Here is a 9,712-nt window from a genome sequence, read left to right as displayed (position 1 = left end):
TTTGCTTACTCAAAGGCAAATTTACATAAAATAAATAAACTCTTAACTTAAACGCTTACACAATCTCAAAAACTAAAGTTTTAAGAAAAATACGTGTATCTTAATATATCAGATAAAAAAATATTGAAATGCACTATATAACTTCTCTCCATTACGAACTAACAGCATTTCTCAACTTTTAGGACTAACGAATTAATATAATAAATTTACGCTATAATATACTACTATTAGTTAAATAAAAATAAAATATATATACCTCAATTTCAACTTTAATTATTATAAACATTTTAAATAGGAAGGATAACCAATTTTTAATCAATAGTTTTTGTCTATAATCTCTCGACTATAGTGATGTTTGTTAACACACAATCGCTTTATCTAATAAAACATGGTTGTACAAAAATAAACAATTGAAATTTCGTTATAATTCTATGAAGAACAAATACAATACTATCTTTTTTCTTTTTTTTTTACGTTTTTTGTGTTTAGTCAATTAAATTTTGTGGCATTTAGTTTTCTTCTAATTAAGAAAAGCACACGCACATGAGCTAATTAAGTGAGAAATGACTATAATATATTCATTAATTTTATTAAAAATCTTAGTGAAAAAATAAAATATTAAGCTTTGTGTAATACTTTCGGAAAGTTTTTTTCTTGTTATACAAAATAGAGTATATATATTTTAGAAACATTTTGTATATATTAAAAAATATTAAATGAGTATGTTTGAATTGATTAAATATCATTGATTGATCATTGTTATAAAATATATATAGATATTTATTATATTTTTAATATGCGTAAATATTTTAGAAATATTTTTTTTCGAAAACGGAGTGAGTATGTTTTTAAAATTAGTTTCTTTTTGGAAGTAAAATATCTCATATATTCATATAGAGAGTACATATATATTACATACAGACTGTATTTAAAATCCGGATTATTTTCCTTAAGATTTGGCAACATTTATACAAAAAAAAAACTCTAAAGCGTATTCTATTTGGAGGTTTTACACCTGACATAGTGAATTGCTAAAGTCAATCAAATACCTAAAAACCGTTGACCAAAACAAAGACTTCCAACAAAGACATTGCTTTTTGTTATGTTAATCTCGCTGTCATTGATCATTTCTAGAGTCTTCATTGTTGTCATCAATCATAATTAACTGTTTTTTCTTTTAAAGTCGTGTCTCTCTCTTGGGGGAGAGATATCCACAATACTAGTAGTATAATTAAACAAGGGTTGATTACTTCTTCATTTTCTGGGTTTGCGTTTAAAGTCTTCATTAATTCTTACAACGTAAGTTTAAACTCAAAACTCAATGCAATGTTATAAAGTAAAGAGGCTTTGGTAATGCGACTGCTAGAATACAAAGAGGGTTTTAATTCTCAGGTCTTAGTCGTCGTCTGTCTCTCATCCACTTTTAAAAGGCATCTACTTTTTTGTGATTCATATTGAATCTTTTCCCTTTTTTATTCAAAAATTGAATCTTTTTTTTTTAATTGTTCCAGAATCTGCCCTGAAAATAGTTTTCTTTTGGTAAAACCCTATTGGGATTAACATAATCTCGATGCAATTGTGTTCGTGTTGAGCAGTGTGGCTCCTTCTTCTTCAGGGTAGGAAGCAAATTGGTGAAAAGTTTCCTGTTTTGGAAAGGTTTGATTTGTCTTCTTCTTCTTCTTTGGAAAGTGGCCTTCTTCAAGGGGGTTTTAGCACTCGGTGAAAGTTTCCTGCTTTTTGGAAGGTAACTATTTGTCTTCTTCTTTGAGAAAGTGATTCACTTCAATGGCTATTTATACTGTATTTAGTGGACTTTCTTCCTGAGATTAGGTTTTGCTATGTCATTTGTTTGCGATTTGGTCATAGATGAATTTTTTTTGGTATATTGAAGGTTTTGCTTTTGGAATCTATGTTTGGAGGTGTCTTTTCTGTGCCTGTGAACAATCCTCACTTGCGCAAATCTGGAAGTAGGCTCATCATCGCTAATCTTGGTAAGCCACTAGCTCTGAACTTGCTGATTTCAACTGTAAGATGGTGTGACTGAGAATAAGGTTTTGACAGGAGAGAATGACTTGAAGAACTCAAGTATGCAACTAGGTACAATTGCGAAACTGCGAAGCCCTTTACTCCTTAGCAGCCTCAAGGTTTTGTTTTTTTTTCCTCAAGTAGAGTTTTGATTTTGTAGCATGTTTCAGTGATGCATAGAAAGGAGCTCTCTTGCTTGGCTTTTTCCTTTTCTGTGTAATCTAATGGACTGATTTGAGATTTTAAACCTTGATTTTCCAGGTTGCTCTGTATGTTGGTGGTCTTTATGTTTGTGGAAAGGTTGGAGATTTTGATTTACCTCCATAGTTTTGAACTCTTTTCATTATATTAACATGTTTAAAAAACTTGCAGATTGGATGGGAATCTGTAATGAAAATGGGACAAGACACAAGAGAACTGTTCTTCTATGAAACCTTTCTGTATTATAACCCTCTCCTTCTCATTGTAAGTCTTTTTGTCTAAATCAGTAACTCAAAACCCTTAAACTTGTGTTTCATTCCTCTAATATTATTCTATTACTTTCAGACAATGATGGTTTGGCTCTGGGGTGTTAACTTGTGGGTGTTTTCTCGAACTGGAGTCGATTACGCAGCGATATTTTATCTAGGACCAGATCATCTTAGTCACAAAGAGATATGGAAGGTATAATAACATTTCTTAGTTAAGACCATCTTTATTATCCAATGACTTTCTAAAAAATCTGAGGGTGTCACAGTGTGCTAGGTGGATGACGACGATAATATTAACTAGCATGACTGCGTATCTGTATCTGTACTCGCATGGAGATGTGTCCTTGGCTGCTTCTCAACCAGTGTAATAGATGCATCTTCTCTTATTTTTAGAGAGCTTTTTTTATTCATTTTGTTTCATAGAGTTTTGACCTTTTTTCTGATGTTTTCCAGATTGTTTTGTATCTCTCTGCTGTGATCATTCTCATCATCCCTTTCGATATCTTCTACATGTCCTCTCGTTACTACTTGCTATGGACTTTTTGGCGCATTCTCTTCCCTGTTCAGGTACATGAATACACATTTTGTTTTTTCTTGTTAAATGTTGCTAACTTTTCACTTGGTGTCGTCACAAAACAGACGGTGTCGTTTTCAGACTTCTTCCTAGCTGATATCCTTACTTCTTTGTCAAAGGTAACACAAACTTTTTATAATATCTATGATGTTTTGAATCCAGTTTCTGAACAAGACAAAGTTTATGCGCAGGTTCTGTCTGATTTGGAGCGTTCAGTATGTCGTATGGTCCATAGACAGGTCAGTGAGTTATCTATACTCTTCCATAGTACTAAGCTATCCATCACATAGGCATTGAATCTAATTAGTGTCATTGTAGGTAGCTACTGTTGCATGGTTTGAAGCAGATTCGGTTTGTGGGAGTCATTCAGCTGTGATTCCCTTGGTTCTTGTCCTACCTTATCTTTTCCGCCTGTTCCAATGCATTCGCCAGTACAAAGATAGCAAAGACATTGCAAACATCTGGAATGGTTAGTGGTGACACTTGTAATTTAAAAATAAAACAAAACTGATCCTTTTGTCTGATTTGTAATATCTCATTGTTTCTTGTTTCAGCTGGGAAGTATTTAACGGCAGTGCCAGTCATCTTTCTGTCAGCACTCAAGTATTTTATCGATCAGGATACATGGACTTACTCCATTCAACCTGCTTGGATCCTCTCTGGTCTAGCCAACACTTTCTTCTCCTTCTTTTGGGATGTTTTACGCGATTGGGATCTAAGGTAACACTTGAGTATATATAATAACAGAGTTCTTGGATTCATGCTTAACATCTCATAACACTTTCCTTGCCTTTGTAGTGTCTTCACTCGGATTTTCAAATTCACCAAACCAAATCTTTGCTCCCATCTTCTCTATGGACGCCGTTGGGTAAAACTAAAAGTTTCTTCTGTCCAACCGAACACTGCTTGATGCTTAAAACTAGCTAAATAGTGTGAACTTGGCAGGTGTATGTTTGGGTGATTGGAAGCAATCTAGTACTAAGGTGGACATGGACGTACAAGCTATCAGCTCATCTCCGTAACAACTACATCACGGTCTTCATCATCACTCTTCTGGAGATTTACAGGCGGTTCCAGTGGGCGTTTTTCCGTATAGAGAACGTGTGGTACAAGATCAACAACCCCAAGCGTACTACTTCTCATCAGACGAATCCTGTTTCACTCCAAAACGATAACGGTGGCGAACAGGAGAAGTTACTCGCACATAGTCACAGCCTCGGTGTATAAGAAGAATGCCACAGGTTTTCTTGTTTCTTTGCTGAGGTTTATGAAACAAGTTTTGAACAACAAGCACATACAAAGTACGCTTTCTTTTGTACTTTATAACTTGTAACTTCTATTACAGAGAAATAGAGAGAAAGAGAGACTGACTCTCTAATATACAGAAAGATGTGTAACTTTTATAGACTACTGGAATAATATAAACATTACCTGTTTTGTGAACTTAAAATGCAGTACAGGCACTTGCTTTAGGTGCAAGTCAACTAAAATGTTTTTCTCTGGACAAATGTAGCACTAGGGATGGACATTTGGGTACATGTTCGAGTTTTTAGTACTAGGAATATTTTAATTTTTGGTTTGAGTTTTGTTCTTTTTCGGATTTGGTTTGGATAGGGTTTTATGAGATGTATGAAATTATCCCAAAATATATATTAAAAAAAAACATCGAAATTTATTACATTGTCTAATGGATTAGGTGAAACAAAAGCTTTCTTGATTTATTATTAGTTCTTTACTTGATCCAACATAGATACTAACTCTCAACAGATACAAACACAAGTTTAGTTATTTACCAACTCTTCTCACAAAAACATTTTCTCAAATCATTTCTTCTATGTAAACTACTACATATAGACACACTTGACACCAAATGTGAAGCACCAAACACCATCATCACCTTTTTGATCTAATCATTCAACTCTCTTGTTGAAATCCCCTCGCAAAAGAAGAAGAGAATGGCATCCAGAGAAATGCTGATCATAATCTCAGTACTCCTCGCGACTACATTAATCGGTCTAACAGTAGCTACAGACCATACCATTGGTGGTCCTAGTGGTTGGACGGTAGGAGCTAATCTTAAAACTTGGGCTGCAGGACAAACATTTGTTGTTGGAGACAATCTTGGTAATATGTTCACACATCTTCTTACAGTAAACATTGGTTCAACATATAATAGACTAAAACAAAACCAATGTTCTTTCTCCAAACAGTTTTCGCTTACCCTTCTGCATTCCACGATGTCGTTGAAGTCACAAAACCAGAATACGATAGCTGCCAAGCGGTTAAACCGCTTATAACGTTTGCTAATGGAAACTCCATTGTTCCTCTCACTACCCCAGGAAAAAGGTTCACATACAAAGCAAGACTATATGATATGATGATTTATATACAAGTATTTATAATTCTTGATCCCTTTTGTTTAGGTACTTCATTTGTGGCATGCCGGGACACTGTACACAAGGGATGAAACTAGAAGTAAACGTTGCCCCAGCCGCAAACGCAGCACCAACCGCACCGCTTCCAAACTCTGTCCCATCATTAAATGCACCGTCACCTTCTTCTGCTTTACCTATACAACCTTTGTTGCCTCTTAACCCCGTACCTGTCCTCTCTCCTTCTCCTTCAACTCCCCTTCCTTCCTCCTCTCTCCCTCTTTTTCCGGCACAGTCACCGGCACTTTCTCCAGCGGCTACTTCTCTGCCTTTGTTTCCAGGTTCACCTGGTAGCTCGAGCAGTACCACCACCAAAACCGTCGGGAGCTTCCCTTCTAGTGCTACAGGCACGACGGATAATACTGATGGAGCAGGAGCTTCTCCCGCTGACTCCTCCGCGAAAAGCCTTGTTTTGGGATTCGGATTCATGCTTGCTATGATGATGCTTCATCTGTTCTAAGTGTTTAAGTAGAGAGACATTTTGTTTACGTGTTTGCAGTTTATTTATTGATTAGAGAATGTGTTTTGTTGTGTATATGCTGTTTTTGTTTGTGTTCTGTTATGTATTTCAGTATTTTCTATTGTATATCCGTTTTCTTTTTCTCATATATATATATATCATTACAATGTATATACAGATAAAATATTTGACTAAAAAAATTTCTATAATATTATTTGATATCACTTTAGTTAGTTTTCACAGCGCTAATTACATAGATACATTTATGAAATAAAAATATCATATCCGATTTCTATTAATAATAATCATTTTGTTTTCTTTTTTGTACTAAAATTTCAGTTTAATTTTTCTTTTTTACAAAAACACATAAATAACAAAAAAATAAATATTTATAAAAAATAAACCTATATTTTTATATATAAAATATTTTTATATATAAACGAATTTTAATTTTATTAGTCAATATACTTTCCCTAAACAACATAAATAAAAAGAAAATATCTTTAAATACTAAACTCAACGAAATACGAATATTTTATTATACATACTTTTTGATTTTTATAAAAGGAAACAAAGATATTAATTTGTCATGTTCAAAGAGGCAACGAGATGGAACTACGACGGCAAGGCTGATCTCATATGAAGACAACGGTGAATGAGGACTGCTGACGATGTGGTTCTCCGGCGAACCAAGAATGATGGCGGTGACTCTCGGGAGGTGGTTGCATCTCGTCACAACAGCCTAAGAATAACACAAAGAAAGAAGAAATTCGCTTTTGACCAAAAAAAAAAAAAAAAAAAAAGAAAGAAAGAAGAAATTCGCTTATTGTATCTCGCTCGTCTCTGCTGCTGTTAAGTTTGTTATATTTAGCACCAAAGTGACTGATGAAGATGGGAAGATCAAAGACATGAATAAAAAAAAAGTTAAAACTGATAAAAGATAAAACAATGGAAACAGATTTAGGTTTGTCGATTGGTTTAGTTTGCGAGGGTTTACAAGCCAACTAAAAACATTGCCAAGTCAAATAAGACAAAAACTAAGAAGCAAGAAAATGTTTTGTTCTTTTCAGATATGTCCTTGTTCACGCCACTTCTTTTGCAAGAAAGGACTGACCATGAGCTCGACACTGCAACTCGGGTGCAGCTTGTTGTAGAGACCAAACATCTCCGTGACACATTTAGACAATTCAGGGTTTCGGAGCTGTGTAGGTTCATTATCTTCAACGACAGCATCAAGCCTCTTCAAACTTGGAAAATAGTCCAGGAAATGCTTTATCAAGGTCATCTCCTTCATTGTTGCTCGAAAGCCTTGAATCTCAATCCTATTCACTGGACAAGACCTGAGTGAACTACCTTTGTCTTCCCGCGAAACGCAGGGGCAAGCATCTCCACATTTGTCTGTTACATAGTGTGATAAACCCTGAAAAAAAGGAGACGATGAAAAGAAGTTGTGCTACTTTACTTCAACAGCAGAGAAAACACATGTAGTAGTAAGCTTCATACCCGAAGGATAATAGTTTCTAAACGTGGACAATTCTTTAGAAGAGCTGGCATTGCTTGCCATCCTCGACCCTCTTCACTTGTGATACCTAAGAACTTGAGGTTGTTGAACACTGGCAATGTATCACAGCATTGAGAAAGCACCTGAAAGCAAGAGATTTTTTTTGCAACTAATGGTTTAACAACAAGTACCAGAGAATGGTAATAAATACTCTCTCCGTTCTTAAAAAAATCAATGTTTTAGAATTTTTAATAAAACATATTAAAACTTAGTTATAAATGCATAGTTTTTTGTAACTTTATATTTTCTATATTTTTTAAACCAATAAAATTTTAAAAAATGCAATTAATGTTCTTGAACTTCACAATTTCTCATTATTAATTGACAAAAATTACATTAAAAATATAAAATAGAAACAAAAATTTTCTCTAAAATGTGGATCTTCTAGGAAGAGAGGGAGTACGAGTTAAAAAAACTAACCTCGAGAGTATCAGCAGTGAAGGAAAGTATCTGAACATTTTGTATCCCATTCATGAGCTTCACCACATTGCCGAAGTGGACAACAACATATCACCATCATCATCCTCATTGTTTAGCTCTCTTAGTCGCTTAACCTGTTTATCAGTCACTATAAGATTGATTACAGCATGGACTAACTTGTTCATATTGACCAAAGGATAGTCTTCCGCAACCAAGTCAAAGTAGCTCAAGACAAGCAGGTTCGGAGTATCAAAAGAGACGCTCGTTGGATTCACAAACTCCTCACAGCCGGTGCCGTGGAGAGTTAGCTTTCTCAGGGTTGCACTTGACACAGTCACATCCGGCTCTAGCCACTCCATGCTAGCCATTCGTAGCTCTTCAAGCGCAGGGAACGAAGGAATAAACTCCTCGATCTCACCGCAGAAAATCAAGTCAGAGTCAATGTCAAGACTCTTGAGCATCGTTAAGGAAGAAGACTTTGCATGCCACCACCAATCAACACAGTGTTCACTTCTTAGTTTCAGTTTAACGAGTGTACTACTAAAGAACAACTCTCTAGGCAGTTGGTAACTGTCATCTTCGGTATCCTCGCAAGTAAAATCAGTGAAGAGGCTAAGGTCAGAGACACCACGCTTGAGCACGTTGCAGATCCAACGGTTAACGGTATCTGGATGGATGCCAGTGATGCACTTCAGGGAGAAGCTGGTGATAGGAGAATCACCCTGCATAGCGAGTACTCTGTCTACGAAACCGACGAAGCTCTGTCGAATATCTTCCCTTTTCGCTTTACCGTCTTCGGCGTGAATGAAGACAGAGTCATCAATGTCGAGATTGGGATTGAGTTTCCAGAGATTGAGCCATCTCTTTGAGAGAGCTGAAGTCACGACAGCAGACTTTGTCGGAAGGAAGGACAGGATATGACAAAGAAGCTCGTCTGGTAGGCTGGTGAGACGATCCATTACACAGGAGATGAGTAAGCAATGACCCTAAAGTTAGGGTTTTTCAGCGAGGGAGCGAGTGCGTGCAGTGAGAGGAGAGAGGTGACAAAAATGGAACTACAAGCAAAGATATTGCAAGAAGGCACATACAGCAGATGAAGGTAGAGAGAAAAGGGGAAAGTTAGAGGCTTTCCACTTGGAAGAAGACCAGAGGAGATGAAGGAGGCGGATAGAGACAGAAGTCAAGAGAGTCTGGTATAAATGTGGGTTCTGTTTTATGACTGGTTCTTTTCTTGTAATACCCCGGTTTAATTCGGGTAACAAACCAGGACAGCTAAACTTTTGTCTTTTTTTTTTGATCAAAGCATTTGATCCGTGTTCTAAATGAACCGAAAGTTTTAATCACTCATAAAATTCAGACCTTTTTTATTTTTACTGGGTGATTTTTCTGTGATAATGCACGGTTATAAATATTTATAAATTAAATATATTATAGATTTTTAAATTTTAATTTATATGGTTTTATAATTTATATGTAAGATTTTATTTAATTAGATTATGTTACTTTAATTATACATGTCATTTTAGATATATAATATTTAGTCAATTTGGATATTATTTAGGTATATTGAATTTCATTTACTTCTCCTAATACAACTATAGTTTTTTTTTTTTGAGAAGTTAAGTTTTTATAATTATTGTTATTTGCTTTTGTTTTGGTTTTTGTTTTAGAATTGTTGATATATTTCAGTATTATAATAACTAGATTGTTTTGTATATCAAATAAAATATAATAAATTTTAATAATTTAATACTAACTAGATTTGTTAAC

At 35.0% G+C, this 9,712-nt stretch overlaps 3 protein-coding genes and 1 long non-coding RNA gene across 9 annotated transcripts; 2 read left to right on the top strand and 2 right to left on the bottom strand.

Annotated features, from left to right (window-relative positions):
- Window positions 1–856: 856 nt before the first annotated feature.
- LOC103857413 (SPX and EXS domain-containing protein 3) lies at window positions 857–4,519 on the top strand. Of its 6 annotated transcripts, none has more exons than XM_033287855.1 (14): window positions 864–1,299; window positions 1,596–1,744; window positions 1,892–1,991; window positions 2,062–2,144; window positions 2,287–2,325; window positions 2,398–2,490; window positions 2,572–2,688; window positions 2,762–2,857; window positions 2,949–3,062; window positions 3,135–3,308; window positions 3,388–3,538; window positions 3,624–3,789; window positions 3,868–3,937; window positions 4,015–4,519. In XM_033287855.1, exons 3-14 carry the CDS (start codon window positions 1,910–1,912, stop codon window positions 4,294–4,296), a joined length of 1,467 nt encoding a protein of 488 aa, XP_033143746.1. In that variant the 5' UTR covers window positions 864–1,299; window positions 1,596–1,744; window positions 1,892–1,909; the 3' UTR covers window positions 4,297–4,519. The 6 variants fall into 6 exon arrangements, with proteins under 6 accessions (XP_033143747.1, XP_033143746.1, XP_033143745.1 ...); XM_033287854.1 differs by having other exon boundaries at window positions 864–1,392; window positions 1,616–1,744; XM_033287853.1 differs by having other exon boundaries at window positions 864–1,392.
- Window positions 4,520–4,713: 194 nt separating this feature from the next.
- LOC117132787 lies at window positions 4,714–5,379 on the bottom strand. Its single transcript, XR_004456340.1, has 2 exons — window positions 5,291–5,379; window positions 4,714–5,157 (listed from the first exon to the last, which is right to left on the bottom strand). It is a non-coding gene; the product is annotated as an uncharacterized LOC117132787 (long non-coding RNA).
- On the top strand, window positions 5,012–6,082 carry LOC103857414 (uclacyanin 1). Its single transcript, XM_009134587.3, has 3 exons — window positions 5,012–5,193; window positions 5,280–5,415; window positions 5,493–6,082. The coding sequence occupies exons 1-3, from the start codon at window positions 5,025–5,027 to the stop codon at window positions 5,959–5,961; spliced, it is 774 nt and encodes a 257-aa protein (XP_009132835.1). The 5' UTR covers window positions 5,012–5,024; the 3' UTR covers window positions 5,962–6,082.
- Window positions 6,083–6,870: 788 nt separating this feature from the next.
- LOC103857415 (F-box/LRR-repeat protein At3g58930-like) lies at window positions 6,871–9,601 on the bottom strand. The gene is given in 4 exon segments (XM_009134590.3): window positions 6,871–7,381; window positions 7,465–7,605; window positions 7,943–8,029; window positions 8,032–9,601. Coding segments are annotated over 4 exon segments (1,452 nt in total). The 5' UTR covers window positions 8,902–9,601; the 3' UTR covers window positions 6,871–7,027.
- Window positions 9,602–9,712: the final 111 nt, after the last annotated feature.

Source organism: Brassica rapa, chromosome A03 (genome assembly GCF_000309985.2).
Source record: "Brassica rapa cultivar Chiifu-401-42 chromosome A03, CAAS_Brap_v3.01, whole genome shotgun sequence".
Classification (NCBI taxonomy): Eukaryota; Viridiplantae; Streptophyta; class Magnoliopsida; order Brassicales; family Brassicaceae; genus Brassica; species Brassica rapa.
Note: the sequence above shows the minus strand (reverse complement) of the source record. Positions and strands in the feature narration are given on the sequence as shown.

Excerpts from the sequence above, each read along its gene's own strand:
- LOC103857413 (XM_033287855.1), top strand. The coding sequence starts at position 1,910 with ATGTTTGGAGGTGTCTTTTCTGTGCCTGTGAACAATCCTCACTTGCGC. Across the intron at positions 3,539-3,623 it reads CATTGCAAACATCTGGAATG|CTGGGAAGTATTTAACGGCA; the intron begins GTTAGTGGTGAC and ends TTCTTGTTTCAG. Across the intron at positions 3,790-3,867 it reads TTACGCGATTGGGATCTAAG|TGTCTTCACTCGGATTTTCA; the intron begins GTAACACTTGAG and ends TTGCCTTTGTAG.
- LOC103857414 (XM_009134587.3), top strand. The coding sequence starts at position 5,025 with ATGGCATCCAGAGAAATGCTGATCATAATCTCAGTACTCCTCGCGACT. Across the intron at positions 5,194-5,279 it reads TGTTGTTGGAGACAATCTTG|TTTTCGCTTACCCTTCTGCA; the intron begins GTAATATGTTCA and ends TTCTCCAAACAG. Across the intron at positions 5,416-5,492 it reads CTCACTACCCCAGGAAAAAG|GTACTTCATTTGTGGCATGC; the intron begins GTTCACATACAA and ends CCTTTTGTTTAG.